This window comes from Balearica regulorum, chromosome 9, assembly GCF_011004875.1.
Source record: "Balearica regulorum gibbericeps isolate bBalReg1 chromosome 9, bBalReg1.pri, whole genome shotgun sequence".
In the NCBI taxonomy this organism is placed as follows: domain Eukaryota; kingdom Metazoa; phylum Chordata; class Aves; order Gruiformes; family Gruidae; genus Balearica; species Balearica regulorum.
The window spans coordinates 4,759,885-4,785,203 of NC_046192.1; the positions used below are offsets into that span (position 1 = coordinate 4,759,885).

At 42.5% G+C, this 25,319-nt stretch overlaps 1 protein-coding gene across 3 annotated transcripts in view; it reads right to left on the reverse strand.

Annotated features, from left to right (window-relative positions):
* The window catches only part of AMER3 (APC membrane recruitment protein 3), a 42,426-nt gene extending 22,861 nt beyond the window's left edge, over window positions 1-19,565 (reverse strand). Inside the window, exons 1-3 of one of the 3 annotated variants that reach the window (XM_075760889.1) lie at window positions 19,461-19,565; window positions 10,557-11,883; window positions 8,827-9,002 (exon numbers count right to left, since the gene is read on the reverse strand). In XM_075760889.1, the coding sequence (XP_075617004.1) occupies window positions 8,845-9,002; window positions 10,557-11,862 (1,464 nt within the window). In that variant the 5' untranslated portion in view covers window positions 11,863-11,883; window positions 19,461-19,565 and the 3' untranslated portion in view covers window positions 8,827-8,844. Of the gene's footprint in view, window positions 1-8,826; window positions 11,884-18,429; window positions 18,536-19,460 lie in introns of those variants that run through there. The other 2 variants (XM_010303230.2, XM_075760888.1) reach the window with 2 other exon arrangements.
* Between the last annotated feature and the right edge of the window lie 5,754 nt (window positions 19,566-25,319).

Here is a 25,319-nt window from a genome sequence, read left to right on the forward strand (position 1 = left end):
GATTTAAGTACTTGGTGTTATTGATTGAAGCTTTAGAAATCTAGCCAAAAAAGCCTTAAATTGCAACCCTGCTGTTTCCTAGCATCTTTTTTCTATCTCAGTAGCAAACTTCCAAATACCTAATCCCTCTTGCAAACTAACCTAACCAACCTTGTCCTGATCAGATAGACTCACTCTAAAAACATTCAGTTGTTATTTGGGAAGCTGTAAACTTGGGGTTTTTGCAAGATGTATTTGGTAGGTGGTTAGACCACCATCTTAATTATGAACGGGTTTCAGGGAGTTGGTTGCTATAGCAACCATCTACTTAGTGCTTTTTTGAGAGCAAAATCCAACTTGCCTGTATGTTCAAGGGAAAACAGAATGAATAAGGAAAGGAGATGGAGCTTGCATTTCTCCGAGAGCCACAAATTGCAGCATCCTCTATTTAAAGTACGCAAATGGGAGAGCTGCTCCTTTTCCTCAATGTTTTTCCTGCCGCTGACAAGCCCCATTTGATGTTTGTGTAAAATACAACCTTCCCTTATTTCAGAAATGCAACTGCGTCAGGGTTAATTAAGGCTAACACTCAATCGAATATTTCCTAAAAGCGCAGCTGAAAACAGAGGGCACAATCTCTCTTGAAAAGCTGGAGCTGTGAAAATTTCTGATGCAGTGTTTTGTCTAGTGTCTCCTGCTGTAACTCAGGCTCCCTCCCTCTCCTTATTGAAATCAGATAGAATTTGTTTTGCCATTGATTTCTCTGCAAACATCTCCCTGGTTGTGTATCACAGCCCAGAAGCCACTTGGCTTGATTTTTCTCCCCTCTCTTGGCTGTGAGATGGAAAAACATAACAAAGGGAGTTTGGGGGGGACAAAAATCCTTAATCTTGCCTAATTTGAGTTGGTGATTCTCACATCTCTGTGCCCTTCAGTCACAGTCTGCACCTCCATTAATGTGCGCAAAGCACAGAACCCAAGGCTCAGTTCTGTGGCTGCTGTTGGAGTTAAACAGAGCTTTTGTGGGCATGGCAGTGGGTGCTGTGCAAGCCTGTCTGCTCTCACAGAGTGCTGAGCACTCGATTTTCATTTTGTGCATAATCATTTACAACATGCTGCAGGTTGGGATTCTGTAGAGTCAGCACATTTCCTTTGCAAAATGAAACAGAGAAGAGAAGAGCCCGTGATAGCAAAAGGCCAGTTCTAAATTATGGCTTTGCTTCCTTTGTGTGAAATTCCTTTCCCAGCTGTTCCTCACTGCTTCAGACTCAGACAGTAAGGTGGGGATGCAGAGTCTGGGGAGGAGGCTGCCTGCCTGAAGAGGGGTTTCCAGGCTCTTGAGAGTGGGGAGAATTGTCTGGGAGGGGGAATGAGCTGCGAGGAGGTGCCAGGTTGGCAGGCATGTGAGAAAGGGAAAGGGCTTTTGAAGTAGATTTGGTCGCCAAGAGGGAGCAGAAGGAATGTACAACATGTGAGAAGAAAGAGTTGAGCCTGTTTGGGGCAAGTTAGAGGGAAAGTTGTCATGAAGGTAAAAACCCATAGATTTGGAAAGGAAAATATCACAGTTAGAGAAGACTAGTAAAGAGGAGATGGGGCAGTACAGTCTGCTTTTTCCTACCTTGTTCTCTGTTGTGTAATGAGAATTGTTCGATCAGAAATAAGGACAAAGAGGACCTTCTTTTTTCTTGGATCTCCAGTAACCTTCCCTATATCTTGACCTGCTGACTGACAGTTTCCCCTTGGATGATATACTCACCTCAAAGTAGAGGATAGCTGATTATGGAAAGAGAGCAACTTGCTGGCTGCAGTATCATGGTATCATTAGCGCAGTTGTAATCACTGGCTGCCACTATCATTAAGTGCCACAAGATCTTTTAAGCTTTACCTGAATGGGCTTGCCCCAGTCATGTAGAGAGAGCCTTAGATTTAATGCCTTCCTCCATAGGAAAAATCTAACGTACAGTACTTTTTTGCTTCTCTCTCTCCTGAGCTGTATTGCTGTCCAAGAACTGCAAACATCTTTCACACCTTCCAATGTTGTAAATGAGATGCAGTCCCCATCATTTGAATGGCATAAGAAAGTCACCACACCAGATGTATACAGTCTAGCCTTTCTTGAAGAACTGACAGTGCGAGTTTGCTTAAAACACAACAGCCTTCCATAAGACCTGATGAGGAACTGTGTTCATTTTGGATATTTCCTCAAAAGAGTGCAGGCTCCTTGTGCTATTGATAACAGGGCTCCATGCCTTTCACTGTGATGGTCTATTTTTTTGCTCTCACTTTAGCCAAATTTAAAATGTTTTGTTTTGGGTTTGGTGGTTTGTTTTTGTTGTTTGGTTTGTTGGGGTTTGTTTGTTTGTTTGGGGTTGGGTTTTTTTGAGAAAAATGCATAAAATCTACTGGCGCTGAAGAGTTCTGTGCTTTCTATCTCCCCAGACTATCAGTCTTTGTTTGCACGGAGACCCCAGACTTACATACTGAAGCATGGCCTCTGCCCTGAATATACGATCACAACAGTGTCCATAATCTCCCAAGTGTTGCCGGGCCACAAAACAGACAGTGCCTGTTTTGGGGACCAATAGATGTTAGAAAAGGAGGAAATTCAAAAGGAATATTTTGGAAGTTTTACAAAGCAAAATTGATACGTACAGCACAATAGATGAGATTTTAAGAGGTGCCTGAAAGACATACATAAAACAAACTAAAGGTACTAAAGGTACATAACAGAAATCAGAAGGCTTTGAAGTTCATATGCTTAAGTGAGTTTGGAAAAGGGAGCGCTAAACCCTGACACCCAGAAGGAGCCACTGTCTAGCTCAGAGAGCACTGGCTGCCAGAAGATGGGAGGTTGGTTAATTCAGGTTTCAAAATTCTCCCTTTGCCCTGTTTCTGACACTCCTTTTCCAAGCACCTGCTGCAGCCCATTGGAAGAGGTAGGATGCACTGTTGTTTGGAGACTCTGGTTCTGCCCCTCTGTGCATGTTCTGATGGGGGGAACAGAACTAGAGATTTTACACATGAGGTCCAAAAAGCTGAGGTTACCAGGCTCTTCCTCCTACTCTTTTTCACTTGCTGGCTGGTGAGTATAAATGCCATCATATTTGTACAGAGCATTCTCGAGCTGAGGATCTGCTTTGCATTCAGTGTCTCCATGACTCTGCTCCATCCAGATGGGGCAAGATTCTCTCCTGTTTGAATGAAGATACTACTAGTCTCTCGCTTCCCCCTTCTTCCCACCCTGATGCTTTCCTGTCCATCACAGCAAAAGAGAAATGAAGCGAGTTATCTTTAGAAGGGTAACAAATGATTCATCCCTTCATTTAAACAACTGGGGTGTTATTTGGCCCAGTCTCATGGAGATAATGGTAAGGTCTTCTATAGTCAAACTTCTGTAGCCAAAACCTGACTTGTATTTTTGCAGTTAAGTGTCAGGCAAGACACTAACCCTTTGAATAAACAGTTAATTTGTCTGCATTCTGCTTTGACTTCTCCCCATTTCTCACACAAAGGCACTGTGTTTGTTTCATATGTCCTGGCCCTAAGCCCATGCTGCTGTCCACAGAAACTGTTTTCCTTTTCTTTTTTTTCTTCCATTGCCACCCCCCTGAAAATCTCAAATTCAAGGCTGAAGGAGACTGGGAGCCAACTTCTGCTCTCAGGGTTAAATCTGGGAATCGTTCCCCTGGCTTCAAATTTATGCTGGTGCAATGAAGATGAGAATTTAGCTTTCTGTTCTGTTGTCAACAGGGGAAAAATAGAGTCCCTATAAGACCGTCTCCATGGAAACCATCCTACTGCAATCGTGGGTAAAGCAGCAAATCAATTTCTTCAGTTTTAAAATGAAACACATTTAACAACACTGTAGTGCATCTGTGCTGATAATTGTTGAAAAACCCTCCTCTAGCAAATAAGCTGGCAAGAACATTTCTTCCTCCTGATAGAATTCTGATTTTGGGTAGAGTAAGCATTGATGACAAAGTCCTATGAAGACAGTACAGTGAGACAGAGCTAAGTCCAGAAGCAACAATGTTTAATGAAGGAGAAAATTGTTTAATTTAGCATTTAGGCCAAGTATCTGGGCACATGGTGACTAACACTCAAATGTATCAGCAGAGGCAGTGGCCTGTCACCTCTGTCTCCCTGCTCTTTGCTTCTGTGCTACCATATGTGACAAACAGCACATTTGTACTTTGTGATGCGTTTGTCTGAACAGGAGTGTGTCTGTATGTGCTTGTGCGTATGTGGCTGGTGGACTGTCACATGAGATTTCAATATCTGGTTCCGTGCAAGACAATCTGGGCAACTCACATTATATAGGTGTACGTTTCAGAGCCAGAGGCATTTCCAGTGCAGAAAATGCGCTGGCTGTCTCTGCATTTTATTGTTTTTACATTTCATCATGTGAGACTTGAGAGAGGACCTCTTTGCTATGCCATGGAGGGAGCATGGAAATATATAGATTTATTACCCCAGGCTTTGAATGTGTTACCATACTCTTTCCCTACTGTGTGCTGAGGGATTCTGCCTTTATTTTCTCACCTATTTAAGGCATCTCTCTGGCCATTTTGAGAAATAATACCATACTTTATCAATTGCCTGTATGCAGATGAGGCTGCGCTTTGCCTTTTTATCAATCCCAAATACTGCAGTCTGCCTTTCCTATGCCTGGCAGATAGAGAAATGCAACCTTATTTAAGACAGAGGGAATAAAGTTGAACCAAAAGGGAATAAAAAGCATTACAGAAATTGCCTAGACTGCGAGTAGCCCTTCTGTTGGTGATGGTCAGATACACATTCCTCTGTCACTTTGCAGTGTCTAGGCTGTATTTTACCTGCTTCTGAATCTCAGTTCCTTGATAACAGCAATCACGTATGCCATACTGTCTTCTTTTATCTACAGCTGCCCTATGTATTATGGCAATCTCTCTTTGATTGACAGTTATCTATTTTTTTCTGACCTGAGGGCAAGCTTATTGCAATGCGCTCCTTTTATCACTGAAACAAATCCAAAAGCTTCAACTGGTGCATAATGTGGCAGTTCAGCATTTGAATTAAGTGAGCACATATTGTTGGGAGCACACGTGCTTTCTGTTGCTCTGCCACATCTACCAGTTAACGGAAGACGCAGTTCAAACCACATTAAGTGGTAGAAATGGCTCAGTGGTCTAAAATGCTGTTGTTTGCAGAGAGTGCTTTGTTCCACCTGTGTCCAGTTGCTATGACATGCAGTGTTGTCTGCCTGTTCGGTCAGTTCCAGACATTTCAACAGTCAGGAAAAGACATCCCAATGCACTGCTCTAGGACAGGGTTTTCTTCTTGAGAATGAAGAGTTCCCTGCTGGAAAACAACCAGTTAAAAAGCACAAACTTCTACAGCTTGGTTTTAATGGTCCATGAATACACAAATCTAGGAATCCTCCCCATATTCAGGGGATGGACTGCATTCACATCCTAAGTCCTAGTCTTTTGATATTGAGGAATGAAAATTATTCCTTTCATTGCATTCATTGCACTTCCTACTGGTAATTTCCACCTTCTATATCCCCATGTAAGGATGCTATTTGCCACTGGGGTTCCTTTACCATCAGGGTTCAAATTCCTGGTGAGCTCAGATATGAGGCATTTGCAAATTTCTCTCTAAAATGCCAGGGAAGGGAGAAACAGAAGAGGAGCTGAGACTGGCACTTCTTGTACCATTCTTCGTCACAGTCATGCATCTGCATTCAGCAGGGTAGAGATCTGGAAACCAGGCGTGGCTTAGGGGAACCCTGCACAGAGCAGAGAGGATGACCTCATTTGTTACTGTGGGTACTGGGACATGTGGAGATGGTGACAAAACCTGGAGATTTTAATGTTTTTTTATATCAATTTTTCCTCTGCCCCATGATAAATGGCAAGAAAGTTGACCTTCTCCTTCCCATCTCCTCCAGGTCAGGCCTGGGAGTCCATGGGAGGAGCAGGGCCTGCATTGGGGCTGCTTGTGCAGCATTAGTTCTGAGGGACAAAGCAGGAACTGGCTCTGGTTCTGTCACTTCTCTCACAGCTCCTGAGTGTGGCATTTCAAAACAGTGAACCTTGGAGCACTCCTCATGTATAAGCTCTTGGGGTTTGCACAGTCATGTCCAGCGTAGGAGTGTTTCTCGATGATGTCTGTCTCCATGGATTCGCATATGACACCATGTTTGTATGTTGCCTCTCTTACACTACCACCCCCGTGATTAAAGCGACGTTCCTGAGTCAACTTCCCAAAAAATTAAAATTTCCAGCAAACCTGTAAGCCATCTGTTAATGTGGGCAGGCAAGAAGATAACTGGGTAGGAAAACTCAGTCACACGGCAGTGTTTATATCTGTCACCACAGCCATTTCTTTTAATCATGATAAATGCCATTTTAATTATTGTCTAAATTCTTTTTCTGTAAGAAATTTGTAACAAACAGCAAGCCTGTAGTGAAATGATACCTTGTAATGAGACCATCCCTCAAAGTCACTTCATGAATATGCAATTCCCACCTATATTTTAAAATACCATTCATTTTACTGTTAGAGAAACCTCTGTCAAAAATCAGCAGATCCCTTTTGGAAAAAACTTGAATTCTTGTCTCTCTGGGACTCAGGTGGTAGCATATGAACTGTGTCACGTTCTTGACACTGCAGGTATCGATGCTGACACATGGTGGCATATAGCAGCTGCCATTTGATACAATGCAGTAGAAAGTGCCCCGAGTCCAGTAATGTCTACTTGCGATATGTCTTGTACAGTGTAAAGATACAGCCTGTTACTACTTCTGACAGTGGCAGCAGCAATAACTCCCTTCTCCATGTCTACCAGAAAGTGACTCCTCAAAATTAGATCCCTTTGTGCGTTCCTAGCCTGCAAAGGCAGGGATATTCTTAGCAGTACCCTGCAGACTAATATTCACAACAAACTAAAAATATCAGGCCAATGCAGACATGAATCTGCTGTTCTAACCCTAAAAAGCTGTGCCTAACACTGGTTTCTTACATATACTAGCTGTGCCACAAACCTTTCCTTTCCCATACTGAATTTTTCATTTCAGAAATAATCTAATAGAGGCAAGTAGTTCTAAGGACTATGGTGCGTGCTTGAATGGCAAGCTCTGCCCAAAAATCTGGTGACGCAAGAAGGTGGCTTGCTAGTCAGCATTGTTTACAGCATTCTTTGCGACAAAAATGGAAAAAGCAAAATCACTTCTTTCACTAGAGGAAGACCTAGTTCACTGGTGAACAGGTTATAACTGGATGATGTGTTAGTAAAAGGCACTGAAGACTGACAGTCTCTGGCCCTTAACTTCATTCAGATCCCTGAAAAATACTCTTTCCCTGCAATGGGAGACTTGTTAGTGGGGAAGGGCACTGTCACAAAGGTGTAAATAGCAAAGAGGGTGGCTGAATCTCCCAAGACTTGAGTATGTAAGGATGTTTTTGCCTCATACAGAGAGAAACACTGTCCATTTTAGTTTGTACTGCTTGGTAAGCCTTTAGAGATGACTAGAAAGCAGTCACGCTGCTGTGAGCCACAAGAGCCAGAGAAGTGTTGTGTTCCCTGGGTCACTCCATTCAATAATGAGCTGTTTCTTAATTCCCTGCCCTGGCCCTTGCTGCAGCCTCCTGTCCAGCTTCCACCACCTCCAAAGGCTCCTTCTCAGAGTGCCAGGGTTGGGCAGAGTCTAGCCAATCTGTCAGATTTGGCTGGGCACATGATAGAGAATTTACACAGGTTTTATGCTTCAAGGACGGATTCCTCTCAGCAACTAGAAGACAGAGGATTTCTCAGCTAGTGTAGAGTTACAGCAGTATGTACAAATAGTACCTCTCTGGACTAACGCCTTGTGTGACAGGCAAATCTGAACCAGCACAATGGCTGTGTACTTGAGCAGCTTTTCCTGTTGTACAGCAGAGGTGTTTCTTAACCCATGTCAGAGACCAAATTCTGGGTCTCCCTACACTACGTAAGTGTGGCTGAAGGATTTTCAAAAGCTTGAGGTGCAGCACAGACCATATAATCCCTCTCTCGAGAAGCCTGTCAAGCCTTGCACGAGGAGCATGCCTTGGCTTCAGCTTTTGCTGTGCCACAGCACTGTTTGGCCGAAGACCAACTGCACCTGCTGGAGAGAGACTTGAGGCTTGCAACCCTGTCAGGAAGAACATCCTTTTGGTACACTTAGCAGCAGCATAGTATTGTGGGCTTTCCCTTGTGCTTGAGGACACACCGTATCTACACAACTGCGGGACAGGGTATGTCTGTCTGTCTTGTGACTTAGCAAGTGGCTTTCTCGTGTGACCCCCTGCATAGCAGCTTACACATCAGGACTCCAGTAGAGAGCTCTGATATCCAATTATCACTGCAGAGGGGAAGCGGGGCATAATTCTTATGCTGTCATTATGTAGCAAGAGGATTTCATGACATGGTAGTGAGGAATCTGAGCTGAATGCTGCCTGCAGTCTGTGGCCAGGCAGCCATATTCACAGTGTTGTTCCAAACGTGGCAGATCTTGGAGTGGGAGAAGGAAAAATTTTCCCTACTTTAGCTGGGGTGAAAGCTTCTACCTGGGTTGAAGGTGGAGCTTCAACATTTGCATGAGATTTTTAAGACTCAGTGAATGTGACACCTGCTATATGTGGCCCCTGGTTTGGGCAATTCTGTAATTTAAATTCTGATTACTCTTAACTACCAGGCTGAAGTGAAGGTTAAAAACAATGAAATTGGAAAACTGAGAAGCCCTGAGTGTATATCAGACTCAGCTGCCGTAAGTGTGTCTCTGTGAAAAGGGAGCAGATGTTACTTATTCCACTTTTTTTTTCAGATTTCCCACAAGCACTCACCTTTTCAATGGAGGTGTGTTACTGGTGGTTCCTCCCTGTCACTGCTGTGTCTGGGCTTGCTGCCTCTGGGTGAGGGGATGGAGCGTTCCCTCCAGCCAGGCCCCTGCAGGGGCTCTCTGCATGACTCCATGGCCCTGGGCTGCACTGCTTGGCTTCCTTAGGCTGTGACGAGTCACCTAGAGAGATGGTGGTGCTGTATGAAGCTTGGGAAAAAGTAGCAGGTATGTCTGAGCAGACAGAGTTAAAGAGAGGTAAAAATGTTGGTCTACTAAGAGTTGTAGCAGGGGCAGAGTCACTTGGACTGAGATCAAATGCAAGGTCTTTTAAATAGGAGAGTGCTTGATTATTTAGCTGGCCATATTCAAAATTTATCTTACTTCTTGTGATGTCATCTAGGATTTTTGCTCTACTTTTCTGATCTTCAGAGCAAATTTGCTCCCCACTTTGCTTTAAATGATACAGCCTGCTGGACTGGAAACTTGTCTCATAGTTGTATTGGTTTGTGGTAGGAATACCAGAGTATTCTGGATTTTGGGCAATGCGGTTGCATTCATTTTGCAACAATAATTTGTTTTTGTACTGAGACATCTTACAAATGATACTGTTCATCTCATTCCCAATGCATTTGTCTTCCAGGTGCTTGTTTTCATAGCTGATTTTTAATGATGCCACTTGTGTTATACAGCGCTCTAGAAGCTGTACTATGTTAGTGCTGCTCTCCGTTGGTGTGGGGCTAATGTAGCTCTGGAAGGGTCCAAGAGTGAGAGGCTGCAGTGATTTGTCACAGGAAATAGAGAGAGAGTGATACATTGGTTTATTTCTGCCTTCCTTCTCAAGGGAATCCAGGAGTGAGGTCGCAGCAGTCTTGTAGGAATAACAAGATTCTACTTCGTGATTATCATCCAACAAAGGGTTTTCAGAGCTCTGGGAGCCACTCTCTCTGTTCAGCTTTTCTGGCAGTGGGTTTTTATCTCTGGATGTCTCGCATCCTTCTGAAACTGTCATCTTCTCATTATCAGTTGAAGATGTCTGCAGATTGTCTCTGTTAGCTTGTGATTGTGGTGTATAACTTGATGCTCTGGTGGTTTCTGCAGTCCCAGGCACTGTAGATGAATCATTGTGGTGATTCCCTTCCATTTCTTGGAAATCCAAATTAGAATTGTTAGGGCAAGATTCCAGGCTGTGGTCTCTTTCAGTAATGTTTACTGAAAAGGCCTGGGTTTCACATTTGCTTTCATCCAAAGACACCTGTGGGTTAAATGTATTAGATTCTTCCTTACTTGGTTTTTCCTGCTGAGCTTCAGTGCTCACTTTCTGCTCTGGACTGGGGCTGGGTGGGATCGATGAATCATTAGACTTTTGTGGTTGGGGTTGAGGACTCTGAAGAGAGTCAGGGGAGGAAACAAGTCCTGAGTGTTTTCGCAGCCAGTTTATTATCCCCATGGTCAGTGAAAGCTCAGTATCGCAGAGCTTTAGCAAACATTCTTTGCCTTTCCATGTGCTGTGGAAAAAACCCTGGCTGATAATGTCTAGACCTGGTTGGGAAGCCATGTTTTCCTCAGCTCCAACATGAAAGCTGTAAATGGACAAAGGTATTTCAATGGCTTGTTCTGAAATGCTTTCAGATGTGCACAAGTCATCATCTAGGACTGGGTTTATTTTGACTTCATTTGGGTCATAGAAGAGCTCATAAAGTGCATCTCCACTGTAGCTGTCTCTTGGAAATCTACCTGGGACCCCAGGAGTCTGAGCTTCCTTCACTTCATCATCTTGTCCAGGAGAGAATGAATCATAGTAGCCTTCATCACTTGTGGATGTGGATTCCTGGTTGTCACTTTTTGGTGTTCCTGTTTCTGTGGAGCTCTCTTTGGAATTGTCACCATCTTTATCAGGTGACACTTGGGGATCTGTCACAGATGCAGCAGCCTGGCTTCTAGCCTTTTCTATGTCAGGACCAGGTATTTTCAGTAACTTCTTATCAAACAGAGCACTCTGATGTAGCCTCACTGATTTGTTGATGTTGTCCCAAAACTTTGCAAATTCAACTGTCTCATTCTGGCCAGGAGAAGCCAGCTGCTCCACACCTCCTTGGAAAGAGCCCATGACGGGGCTGTCTTTGTGCTTGCTTCGTCTCAGCAAAACTTCTTTGCTGTTCTCCAGCTCCAGGTGAGCAGAGCTCTCATCAGCAAAGATTTCCCCGCAGCCAGTGAGGGAGTCAAAGCTCTTCAGCGAGGCGACATCTTCACACAGGGTGTTGCAGCAGTCATAGGAAGAGTCAGACTGCAGTTCGCTGTCTGAGCAGTCTTGTGACAAGCAGTCAGCTGCAAATGTGTCTCCAGTTTTGAAAAGGTACTTTGCAAGACGCCCAGACAGCTCACTCTTGCAGCCTGGAGAGGACAGGTTCTTGTCCTTCTCAACCAGGAATGTGAGGCTCTCTGGTTTATTTTTTTTAATATGAAATATATCTCTGAGCCCTTTTTTTGATCTTTTGAGGGAAATCCTCTTTCTGGGAATGGTTTTTGCGACAGCTGGTACAAAAGGCATCTGTGGCACAAAGTTCCTGTAATCAATCATCTGACTGCTGCATGCAGACTGGCTGGGGCTGACCACACACTCTTTCTTACTGCTGGAGCTGGACATCCCAGAAAAGCTGATGCTATTGACCAGTCGCCCTTTACTCTTTCCAGAAAAACCTTCCTCACAGGCCCTGCTGCTGGGGCTGCACTGCTCTGTTTTGTCTGCCTCAGCAACGCAGTCATGGGTTTTACTCTTCCTTACAAGTTTGTAGGAGGACCCAGATGACTTTTCCAGGCTGTTGTCACCAGCTCCATTCCTTGCTGCTCTGGTAGAAAATCTGTAGTTCTTGTGCGTGGCCAAACATGCCAGCTGGACTTCAGCTATACTTTGATTTCCCTCCAGAGCTGCCTTTTTGTCTTTCCCTGTATCATCTTTGTTGATAGGAACTGTGTGCACTGAGGGCACTTTCTCATGTTGTACACTGGATTTTATGAAGGTCTTTCCTCTCTTGAGCTCCATGCTGCCTCCTCACATCTCTTTCTGTAAAGAAAACAGCAGAATAAAAATAATTGTGATGTTGGTGGCTAGCACTTGTAAACTTTGAAAACAACTGGAGAACAAAGGGACAAATATCAAGCATTATCCAATTGGTTTTGTCACTAGAAATTTCCATCACTGAGTTATGGTATTGCATGAGAAACAGACCAAGTGAAACTGAAGGTATGTTGGCAATGGCTGGAAGATCCAGCAAGGAGAACACAGTACATACTATGGATTGGTAGCTGAGGCTCAGACAACACTTTGCCTCTTAAATATGAGGGGGTTTGGATTTAGGATTGACTGTGGGATGGCTTTTAACAAAACAGAGGTCATACTCTGAAAGTAGAAAAAGCATAGAATGGTTTGAGTTGGAAGGGACCTTAAAGATCATCTAGTTCCAAACACCCTGCCATGAGCAGGGACACCCTCCACTAGACCACGTTGCCCAAAGCCCCATCCAACCTGGCCTTGAACACTTCCAAGGATGGGGCATCCACAGCTTCTCTGGGCAACCTGGTCCAGTGCTTCACCACCCTCATAGTGAAGAATTTCTTCCTAATATCTAATCTAAATCTGCCCTCCTTCAGCTTAAACCTATTACCCCTTGTCCTGTCACTCCATGCCCTTGTAAACAGTCCCTCTCCAGCTTTCTTGTAGGCCCCTTTAGGTACTGGAAGGTGCTCTAAGGTCTCCCCGGCACCTTCTCTTCTCCAGGCTGAACAACCCCAGCTCTCTCAGCCTGTCCTCATAGGAGAGGTGCTCCAGACCTCAGATCATCTCCTGGACTCTCTCCAACAGGTCCATGTCTGTCTTGTACTGGGGCCCCCAGAGCTGGACGCAGTACTCCAGGTGGGGTCTCATGAGAGCGGAGTAGAGGGGCAGGATCACCTCCCTCACCCTGCTGGTCACGCTGCTTTTGATGCAGCCCAGGACATGGTTGGCTTTCTGGGCTGCAAGAGCACACTGACGGCTTACGTTGAGCTGCTTGCCCACCAACACCCCCAAGTCCTTCTCAGGGCTGCTCTCAATGGCATCAATGAAAAGCAATGCCTGAGGAACTTTAACATGCAAGTGCATGTGTCAGGGAGGCAGCAGTTCATAAATCTGTACCTTCGAGGAGGACAAAGAGCTTAAGGTGGGAAATCTCTTGAGAAAATGGATCAAACATTTGACATATGATGCTTAATTCATATTAAAATAATCCCTACTTGTGAATAGAAAATCCATAAACCTTGGTACTACCCTGGGAAGCATGCTGAAACTGAATTACTGTTTCTGCTTCCTCCTGAGTATAATGTATAATTTTCTGCACTACTACTTTTATTGTAAAAAGTGAAAAATGCCACATTGCAAATCACTGCTAATTATGACAGAAGTGTTGTTTCTGATTTACAAAGACCAGTGTACTACTCTCTGCCTGTATGGTTTAGTATTGAATCTGTTTTATGTTTTCATAATCTAATTAGTCATTAATTATTTTAGCCATGACACTTTCAGTTTTCCAGCAGTTATGTCATGGACACATCTGATCCTTTCCTACCTTATATCAACTTGAATGTTGAGTAAGTCAGTGGACTTACATGAAGGTAGGTCAGGGAAGAAGCAAGCAATTCCTAGACGCTGTTAGAGACATGAGACTTTCACTGGATGGGGAGCAGAACAAAACCTCCAAGTCCTGTTCTTGAAAGAATGTGCTTGGATCTTTCCTTAATGAGACCTCAGTTAATGATTTATCTTTTAAATTGTTTAGATGTAACTAAATGCACTTAGAGCCTTTGAACTCTGCCACACGCTCCTTAACGAACTGTATATAACAGCTCTGAAATGAAAGATTACCTATACTCCCCCGAGAACAATCTCAGATCAGACCCCTGAATCCAGACCTGCACCCAGTACAAAGACAGCCAGGGAGATTTTAAATTCATCACCAAGCCTTTATATACCTTTTAAGTACAACTTTAAGCAGTCTTTAGTCTACCTTGAACTGTAATAGCTGTCTGTAGCCTCCAGAGGGTTTCCAGTTGCCAGGGCTTGCTGGGAATGGCAATGCTGACCAACACCTCACAAGATACAAGTCTGTGTATCTGGGAGTTCTGTCATGTGCAGCACTTCTCCAGCAGAAGACCAGTGACAGCCTATATCTCATAGAAGCTGCAAACTGGCAGGTGATTATCAATATTTACAACTAAATGTAGGTCAGTGACAAACGGTAGACAACATAAGGGTAAAGTGTGAATATTCGACATCAAGAGTATGGATGCTATGGAAAACACGGTGGGCTGTGATAGATGGGTGTCTATCAGTATGATTGAGATGTTGGCACACTTATTTGCATTTGGGGCTGCATGTGAGTATTGCAGAGCACTCTTAATGAAAGCCAGTAAACATTTTACTACGCTGTCAGGTACCTGGAGTTCACCGATGCTGCAGGAAACTTGTTTTGCATATTTAGAAATAGGTCACTGGGACATGATTACACTCCTCTTCTGAAAAGCAAGGTGTGATTGAGAAGAAATTCAGTGCACACAGAGTTGTGAAAATGATCAGAAACAGCTGACTTAGGACCAATTGTTAATATCCCAAAAATAAACTGTCTGACATCTCAGTCCTTTGCAATTGTAGAAGTAGGCGCTGTGTCCCTGTGGGAAATCCTGCTGTTGAGAAGCTCCTTAGAGGTCTGTGACGTGGCAAATGCTAGTGTTGTAACAACGTTATGTAGGACTCTCTGAAGTCCTACAGCTATTTCTGCCCATTCTGAGTATTAAGCAAGAGTCACTTTTGTAGAAAATTGCATCATTGGGAAGTTTTTTGTAGATGCATTAAAAAGGCTTTTAGAGGTGGATTTGTTTTATTGTCAAATATGAAACTTCTTAAAGTGAAGAATTCAGGATGTCATTAGATAATCTTGAATGAAGAAATCTTTGATCTGAATTGTATTTCCTTGATAAGAAACACAATGGACTTCAATAAACAGATTGATAACTGGGTCTAGAAATGTCAAGGCTTTTTCTCCTGTCTTTTTTAATAGATTAGATGAACAGTTTTAACATGAAAGCCCAAATGGCCTGAATAACATCTGCACTGAGAATATATGTAGTAAATATTGCAAGATACAGTGATGGTAGCCTATGCTACCTTTTCATTTTTCTCTGGTAAGGAAAAAAAATAAGTTAGGAGTTATGGGGTGAGTTTTTTGTTTTGTTTTGTTTTTTTTTTAATCTACTATACATATCATCACCAACTTTGTATTCTAATTGTTTAATGTCTCTCTCATATTTTCTTTTTCTCATTTTCCCCAAGGATTCATGCCAGACTAATTAGAATCTAGTTCATTGTGTCATCCTGCTTATCCTGTTTTAAACACTGGCACAGCTTTGGGAATCTTCCCCATTTAAAATGTTATTAAAAAATTAACACCAAGAAAGGGAAGATCTCCTCAGTGAACTTTTTGAGGGCTTTTAAGGGCCTACCAGAGTCCACAGATTTTAAAAAAGATTCATCTTGGATCCTGTTTTGTGATGTTCCATGCTATGATTTCCTCTTTACCCTCATATGATATAAATTATCAATGAGCTTCTTTCCAAATGTAGAAAGAGAGCAGCATCACATCATATTTCTGTTCTATATCTATTAATACTTTTAGCACTTTTGGTTGTAATGGGTTATACCATGATACCATTTTTTTTTTCCTCTCTGCAGGGACAGAAGTTATATCTTTAACCTCAGAAGCTGTACCAGTGAAGCTATAAACAGATTGAAGTGCTGTAAGGGAAAGTTACCCTCCAGTGGTTATGTAAAGCTAATCAAAATTCTGTGAAAAATTATTCTAGGCATTTAGAAAATGGTACATCTTTAGGATTTTGTAACCCGTGCGCTCAGCTACATTATTGCCTGTCTCTGCTCCTTTTCAGTTATTTTCCTCTTGGACTGGACTTGCAGTATGTATCTTCTTCCACAGGGATAAAGGGTATATGAGTGACTGATTTCCACTTTTGCTAAAGGAAATATATTTTGCATTTTAAAATCACTGTAAAGAACAGAAACCTGTGGAAACTGGCAGTCAGTCTGCTAAGGCTAGGTTGTTCTGTTTTCAACATGGTCTGGATGTTTTCTTCATTAATATTACTTGACTTTTTTAATATCTGTGAAATTACTTATGGGACGTGTGTTTAAATAGAGGACATCCTTGAATCTTATACTGGGCTACAGTTTAATTGTCATTTATGATGATCTTAGGTGCAGCAGTGTTGAGACTTCCCATATATGCTAAACAGTTTCTATCTGTCTTGGTCATACCAGCTGCTCACTCTCAGGATTTCACAAGTGTCTAAGCAGGCAATTAGATCCAGATTTTGGGCTTATACTATAATGGCAATAAGGTTTTGGGTTAAATTTGGATAATATTGCTCATAAAATGCAGAGATACTTTGTGCTCAAACATATACCATCTGTGCAGGGTGTCCGACAGCCTTTTCATAAACACAGAAGGTTTTCCTGTGTCTGTGATTCATCTAAAAGTAAATTTAAGTTTTAGAATGGGAAGGTGAACACATTCCTGTGGGCTGACGAGACCTCATTTTAGGACAGTCAAAGCAATTGCTTGTAGTCCTGGGTTATGAGGACCTGAACAAGACTGAGTTAGGTAACTGTTCCGGTTAATAAGAGCCATATTCAGATGGCCTAAATTCTACCTAAGTCCAGGTCAACAGACAAGGAGGCCAGAGAGCGGTGCAGGGGAGCTGGACTGGATATTCATCAGGCAGCAGGAGGAAGATGGGCAGAGGCAGGATTCAAACTGTCCAAATATTGCCTCTGACATGTGGGTCAGAGCAAAGGGGGGTCACACTTGCCTCTGCCTATGGCCCCCAAAGCTTTCTGCCAGGCTGAGCTGTCTACAGTTTTCCCTCTCTGAAGGAATGGGGGAAAGGCTTGCTTTGGTTCTTGGGCTGGTGTCAAAATTATCTGATATCTCACAGTGGAAAGGTTTGTTTAGCTTATCTTCTAAGAAAAGGTAAAATTGATTGTGCTTTAACGTGTCAGTAGCTAAAATAGCAGTCCTCTTGGATGTAACTGTAGGAAGGTCATCCTACTGGGAAAGCAGAAGTAGCTGCTTCAGTGAGGGTGCACTGATAGAAATAAAAGTATTGCAAAGAAGAAATCTGATGAACTCTCTGGCTTTGGCAAGTTTGGCTCAACTATTTTTGCTTAAGTAGGAAAAAAGCTAATTAAGGTTCGTTTATTCCAAAACCTTACTAGTTGCCTGGCTTGGAAACTCTTATTTGCTTGTTTGATGTGTAATTTTATACATAATTGTGTCTCATGGAGATAGAAATAAGAAAAATTCAGAATACAGTCATTTTGCAGGGGAGACAGGAGCACTCTGATTATTTACATTTAGTTCACACTTAAAATTGGCGGGTTGTGGAGATGGTACCTTACTGTCCTTTGCTAAGCAGAATTCTGCATGCTACTTGGAGTCTTAATTTTACCTCCCTCCAAGCATTTTCCTTCTCTTAAATGAAAGAGTTGATAAACATTGCATATTCTTTTAGGGTTGGTTTTTTTAATTTAAAAAGGGAAAAAACCTCTATTTAGACTGCTTTTATGTTTTAGGACACAAGTTTGGAATGATTCCAAAATACCCTTTCCACAAGTGGCTTCATATCAATCAGACTTAAGATCCTGAGTATCAGAGTTACCTTTGAAAATGTTACCCCTGCTTTCTAAACAAAAATGGTAGCGCAATTAAGTTTCCTGAAGACACATATCTGGTTTTGGCATGTATTATGCTTAAAATGGATGCGCTTTAAAATGAAATGTTTCTTTAAAATATTTCTTGAGAAATTGTATAATGGGAAAGGGAAAAAGAATGAAGTGTTCCGGCAGGTTCTCCCTTCCTATGTTTAATTAGCCTCGGGAGGATTTTTGCTGGGCAGCAGTTGGAAGTCCTAAAATAAAAAAATAATTAAAGAAATCCCCAACACAAAACCCACAACCAAGCATGAGGTGGTGAGAGCAACAGCTATTTTTAAAGTCATTGGATGATACTAATTTTTAATGCTTAGGATCTAATCAATTAGCAATGCATAAAGAACAGCTGGTGCCCCCAGTAAAGTGTGCGGGGGAGGTATTTTTGGAATAAGATTACTTATTTACAGTCAAAACCCTTAACTCTCTAGCTCAGAAGACAGAAGTTAGTAATAGAAATACTTACTAATAATCATGAGCATATATTCATTCTGTTAATTTGATTTTTAATTACAAATGAATAAAATGCTTCCTTGCTAGAAGGTGGTGATATCCTGTCTGCAGTTATTGTAACACTGTTTCTAGTAAGCAAATAAATGTAATAGTTCTTATGGTGAAAAGCAAAGAGGATTTTAAAGCAGGACTCATCTTCTCACTTAAACTGATTATTCTGCTAGTATCTCATCTCCATTAGAAAACAGAAAAGGGTAGAAAGAATAGAGGATGTAATCAGGGAGAGTCACAATTCACAAAACAGAAGAGTGTTTATTTTTAAAGATGCCTGTGTGACACACAAACCTGCATTGAGATCATGCCTCTTGTTAGGAGTGTTCCTCTCGTCATTAGTGGCTGTATCTTATCATTCCCCTTAATCATTTCTCTCTCTTGGGTAACCCAGGATGCCCAATTATTTGCACATAGATTTAGGTCAGGCAACGGCTTTCTCACCAAGAACCAGCAAAAAGCACATCGGTGTGTTTTTTCTCCAACCTTAATTCCACTGAGCGCACAAAGTAAAATCTTATACTCCCCAGCAGAATACGAGAAGGATGTGTAGTTAAATGCTTAATCTTATTAGCAATGTGCTATAGGGAAGCCTGAGCCTTCCTTTAAGCCCTGCCAACTGTTCCGTGCAGCTCAGGATTTTTCATAGTAAAATTAACCATTTTTTTATTCCCAGTGTACCGTCTTGCAGTGTGTGGACAGGAGGGATCCCTGGGGGAACAGCAGCACCCACTGCTTCCCCCTGTCCAGCATGGGGTACCCACCGCTTCCCCTGGGCGTGTAGCGGGGCGGAAGGATGCTGAGACCGTGACAAAAGGAGGGTCCTTCTCTGACAAAACCTCTGCACCCCTCATTCAGTTTTCTTCTATACCTGAGGCTGAAAGAAATGTAACTGCTTGAAATGTTCCAATTACACCATGTAAAAGGGCAGCATAAACTCCTGCCCAGGGAGTTATTGAATCATCACTCTATTGCTAGGAGAGGGCAGCTGAGCAGAAATTTCCACTGTGTACCTGAGAAGGAAACAGGGCATTTTCTATTTGCCCTGACCAGCAGCCTGTTGGTACCAGACAGCAAAGTGTTAATGCTGTCAGCTTTGGCTGTTTTCAGTAATTTATTGCTTTAAAAGGAGATAGGATGTACATGTATATAAATACAGGCACACGCTTGTCAGATGTATGGAAAAATAAGTAAAAAAACAATGCTTTAGAAACAAGCAGTCATCCCAAAATAATAATCCCTCAGAGTTGCTGAGAGTGTCAGAGCAAAGGAAATGCCATTGCACCAGAACAAACAATAAGGCAGATTACAAAAATCCTACTCACCATGTTTTATCACTGAGCAGAAATCCTCTGTCTCCTAGCCTTGCTACTGAGGCTGGTCTTTATCCAGAGGCTCCTGTGATGCTTTTCAGATGCTGAGGGGCTGGACCACTGCTGCTCTCCAGTGTTACTCTCCACCCCCTGTCTTTTCCTCCTCCTTCTTCCTTGATCCCCACCCCCTCATTCCTCCTGCTTGTAGCTTTTTGTACCTTACATAGATTCTAGGCTTCCACATGTAGCTTGATTTAGGAAAGATGCTTATTTCAGCTATCTGCTTGATGCCATGGAAATGCCTCCATTGCAAAGTAATAAAAGCCAGAAGGTAAGCTCAGGAGTCCTGAGCCAGCATTTTGGTTCCTCTCTACATGACTGCTTATTAAACAGGGAAGAACACATCCAAATTAATTTCATCTCACATGTTTTTTTTGTTTGTTTCTGACTAGGATTCAGGAAAAGCAATCCTAATGTTCTTAGATTAGCAAGATGCTTCACTGTGCAATGTATGCAGATTATTGAGCTGTGCCACCCTTTGTAGGGCTTTTGTTAATGCTGAAGTTAAAGTGGATTTCACGTGGGAGCAAAGTGGCATAAGGGGAGAGTGAATATTTCTGCTGCCCAAAGCTAGAGTGCCTGCTGTCAGCCTCATATTGCCTTCACCAAACACGATTTATTGAATTCTCCTTAGTCAGCCTAACTTATGTTTCAATGTGCGGTGAAGTCAACATCTGACGTTACAACATCATTCTTTGTTGCATAGATGAGTTTATTACCATCACAGACATCAGAGCTTTACTTTCACAAAAGTGTAAAGCTGGCATCCTTGCCTCAGCCCTCTCCTGGTGAAGGGCTTCCAACCTGATCATATCTTGATTATCCCTCCCCATTAACTTTTCTCCAAGTCCTTTACACCAGTCTTTCAACTCCCCTGCCTTCTTCTTGCTTGTTGAAACACCTCTGTTGGGGGTGCGATAGGAGCCTCTTAAAAGCACAAGTATATGCCATGAAGCAGTGGCTTAATCCACTTCAGTAGCTCTCCTGTGAGCTGCAGTTTAGAGCTGTACTCTAGGGTAGCGCAGTAGCTTGTATACAGACTGGCATATCTGTGGGCAGTTTACCCTTCTGATGCAGGGGCTGACATAATGGTTGCTCTAAGGTAGTGAACAGGCAGCTCTCAGATGATCGAATGAGATGGAGCAAGTTCAGACAGGTCCAGTCTGTGCAGGTATTTAGAAAATCCTCCAGCTCTGTATGAACTGAAGGTGAGCATTCCCTCACAACTGGAGCAGGTGCATCTGTTGGAGAGCTGATCTCTTCTGTCCTCACGTGACAGCAGAAAGGGGACAAAAGCCTTAACCTGCAACCTGTTCTCATTTTCCTTTTCACAGTGTGCTTTAGCTGAACTTTGGAGATGGGGGGAGGGAAGGAGCTTAAACTTTTGTGCTGTCTAAGCTTCTAAACCTGAAAATCAGCCAGTTAGCCTTAAAGGAGGCAGAAGTGAGTGCTTCTGCTCTGAGTGCCAGCCAGTAAGCCACTCAGGTGTCCCCAATGGTAGACACTGGAAAGTTACATCTTGGATAATACTCTACAAGTAGAAAGCCCTTGTGTGAATTCACCAAAAGAGTGGTGGGAGGAAAGAACAAGCTGTGGGTGAATCCTAGTAGCTCTGGCAAGTAGATTAAGACCAATTATAAGAGAAAATACATTAATTAGAAATGGATTTGATTTTTTTTTTATTCTGCACGAAATACTTGCATTAATATTCGAGGAAGTCTTTCTTCGTGATGGGTATATGAAGCAACCAAGTTTTCAGGCAGTACATCCTTGCTCTGCAGTGATGTCACTTTTGAGAGCCTCCATTTTGTGCACTCTGTTTTGGAAAGAGGGAGCCTTTAAAACTTTGAAGACCACCTTTGCTCAATGTAACACCGAGGCTTGTTAGAAATGCTGATGTAAGAGTCAATCAGAGGTCACTCCTGGTGCTCATTCAGGGCCGATGGCTGGTGTTGGTATTGTCTGAGCAAAGCTAGCAAAACTAGGGGTTTAGATTTTTTTATTTGAAAATTATTCATGCACCCAATTTCTGAGATGAGTTTCTGAACTCTGGAGTGTAGGCATGAAAGGTACATCGGAAAAGATCTACCCAAATATGCCATATGGAAAAGGAAATAGACAACAGATAACACTTAAAATTGCATTTGAAGCCTACTTAATGTTGAACTCAAGCTCAATAGACAAGCCATACTCAAAGATTTAGAGAAGAGACTCTGGTCAGGGAGGAGCTCTTGGCTCCAGTAGTGTTTCAGGTAGTTCCCATACCTGCTGTCTCTAAAACAGTCTGTTGCTGCTCCTCAGGAACTGGGAAAGATCTCATATAGATAGCCCTGTTTCTGTACCTGTTGTCCCTTTGCTGGAGGAGTTAGAGGAGACTATTCTAGACCTGGATGAGATACCCAAATCTGTTCATGGTGACTCAGGTAAAGCAGCTCCTGTGATGAGAGAACTCTAGGTTTTAGGATCTTTACTTTAGGATGTCCATATGGACAAACATTTCCATCTTTAGGGCTTTTTACTTCTTTTCATCAAGGCAAGTGGCCTAAATCTGTTGCCCATCCATAGCTATCTGTAGCTATCCATGGCCATAGCCTGCATTGGCCTAAATCACAGTCTCATTGTATGCACTGGTAAATGCACAGTATGTTGAATAGCAGCTGAACCATGGTAGCATTTATGCATTGCAATAGAGTGCTTTTTTCCTTCCTAAATAGTTCTCAACTTGTAGTTCCCTGAACTATCCTCTTTTTGCTATTGCTTCATTTCAGGCTATTTCACTGTGGCTGTTGATCAGTTTGGTTCAAAAGGTTGGTTCTTGGAGAAGCTAATCATCTTTTCTGATTAATTCAGTCTGTCCAGAGTTGTTTTGGGCATCAGTGGGCAGAAAAGGGAAGGGAAATTAGAAAACTGTAAATGAGAGGCACGTGGAACAGCTGCCATCTGTTTTAGCAGAAGCACACAGGCATGGGGAAGGCACTTGAGAGAAAAGTGACTAAGTGAACGTACAGTCCCTGGTGTGGCAGGAGTAGGGCAGCAGGGATCCTCAGTATCCAATCAGGAGAACTGGGGAAAGGAGGCGGAAAAAACACGTAAGGGGTGGTATGGGAACACAGGGAGGGAGTTTTTAGATGAAGCAGGCCCAGCCTGCCAGAAATTGGAAGCCTGCATCTCCCCAGTGTGGGTAGCAAATCAAGTGATTGAAGACAATTATTAGCATGAGCAACTCACAAAACATAAACTATAGTATTTCTTTATTTTTCTGTCATGAAAGAATATAGCAGATTGTTTAACCCCAAGACTCAGAACAAAACCATTTGCTGAGATAGCTCTATTTGTTTCCAAGGAATTACTTACAGAATGAATTTGACCCAGGCTATTTTCTGCCAGTGAACTAATGAAGAGTCTAACATCCCCAGTCCAGTTGAGCTTTCTGCCAGCATCAGCTTAAACTTAATTATTCATGGATTCTTATCAGTATTTCTTGGTTTTGCATGTCATAGAGAATTGGTAATGGGATATCGAGTTTTCTCTCCAGTTTGCTAGCAGGAGGCTAGCCTAGGTTGAAGGGAACAATCTTTGCTACTTATCTGGCTGCTTCCCACATTAAGTTAATTGCTACTCTCAGTTATCTGGTGAGCTAGAGTCTGGTGCAAAATTTAGGATTATGAATTGCTGTTAATAACATCACTATTTAGGAAATGAAATAGGAGGATTTTTATCCACAGATTCCTCTAAGCGTATTCCACCTCAACATCTCCTGCCTGTCTTCCCTGAGAGGCACTGTTGTTGCCGTATTTGCAACCAAGGGAATGAAGTGGATCCGGTAGGGTTGCAAGAGCCCCTTTCAGTACTGGTATTAAAAAGCTCGGCTGTCCTGCCTGCTAGCCGGCCCTCAGAGTGCCAATAATGATGCCCTTGAGGGCAGGAAGGAGTGCCGAGTGCCTCCAGGATGGGACTGATCATGTTCTCACTACTGCTATTCTGGGGACTATGGCTAACTGATTGTGAACTGCTTGTTGCCTCAAAGGAGAATGAAAACTGATTTTGAGGGGAACAAAAAAAAAAAAAAAGAAAATGGTGAGGATGTTTCATGGTAGAATAGTGGCTGCCCTTAAACTTTCTGCTTTAAACAAAAAGCTCTCAGGTAGTAAATGCTTACCTATAAAATCAATGTGGGCAAAATGAGCTTCATTAAATGCTATGAAGAACTACCTCAGAAGAATTGTTTCACCAAATCATGAAGTATTCCAAGGCTTTAGAGACCAGAGACAAAACCTAGGAGGAACATGACGCCTCATGACCTGACTACAGAAATATTTAAATACAAGGCACATTTTCAGAAGTCTTTCCATTCCAGATATGCCTCAGTGTCACGGATATCTGTCCAGATGAGGCAAGAATACCTCCAGTTTATTGAACAGCTACTGTCATTAGCAGACACTCCCTGAATCAAAGTCAAAATAATCATTCAGCATAAAGCATGGGGGATGGCAAAAGTGCTATTCCACAGACATCCCAGTGCAAACTATAAGAAAAAATTTTCTCAGCTTCTGTTGAGGAAGATGCTATTGTGATGACTTGAAGGAAAGTTATAGGAAATTTTTAATGACTGTTTTGTATTACTTGGTTTGCCTGCTTAATTTTATATTGCTCTCTGCCTAAATACATACAATTAAATGCTCTGAAGGCTTTGTTAAAGGCTCAGTCAGGAAACCAAAAAAAGATATATAGGTGTAAGTAGCCATAGATACACAGCTTCAAGTAACAGACCATCAGCGAGGGAGAAACTATTTCAGTGGCTCTAATGGAATAGTCTTTCAAAGCTAAAGCTGGGATCAAAGGAGGGCTAAAACCAGAGAGACCTAGGTAAGAGAGAAGTGAATAATTAGATAAAGTTAATGAGGGTGACTGCAACAGCACAGCAGGTTGAGATCTACATGCGCAGACAGGTGGATATTAAGCTGTGAGCAGGACAGGCTGCTGCTCTGACTTCTGCCTTACACAAAATAAAAGCATACAAACAGTGAATCAGTGGAAAAATAAATCCTGTGTTGCACAGAGACACTGGCTTGGTCACACCGCAGAAGATAAACTTGTCACAGGATCTTGCAAAGGAGTCCGCATGGGTGGTGTGGGGACCATGAACCGAATCACAAATCCTGTTCTGAGGGAAGAAACTTTTTGGCTGAGTGTGTAGCTGGTGGGACCTCGAGGAAAAAGAGCACTACAGCCAGTTTGCTAACTGTGACAAGTAGCCCTTTGGTGTATGTTAAATCACACTTGTCTACCAGTCAATATTTAAATTCAGGCAAACAAAAGAACATTTGGAAGATGGATGATAAACGAAGCCTTTGAAATAGCCAGCAGTGCAGCTTGTAACAATGTGGTTAGAAATGCCTATGGCTGATTTACTCAGTAGAACATACACTTTGGAAACAAATCTATATGTTGGATTTATGTTGTAGTGGCAGTGTTACAGCCAAATTTAATTTTAAAGCGGCAAGTTGTACACATTAAAATAAAATGCACACTTCTAAAGGCAGTTTTCTAGCAGACCTAGAGCTAATGTTTGGCGGTGTTTGTTTGTCTTGTTCTGCCTCCTGTGTGCTAAGTGGTAGCAGCTAACTCCAGAAGCTTGCTGCCTGCTGCTGCCTAAACTGCCTTCGCAGCTGGAAGGTGAAACTTCTGACCATGTTCTTTGAAGTCATTAAATGATGTCTGTGGTAGGAGTATGGCATTACAAGCAAGGCACTTGCGGTAGTGAAATACGACCATTAATATATTTTTGCAGTTACAGTAAATAAAGCAGTA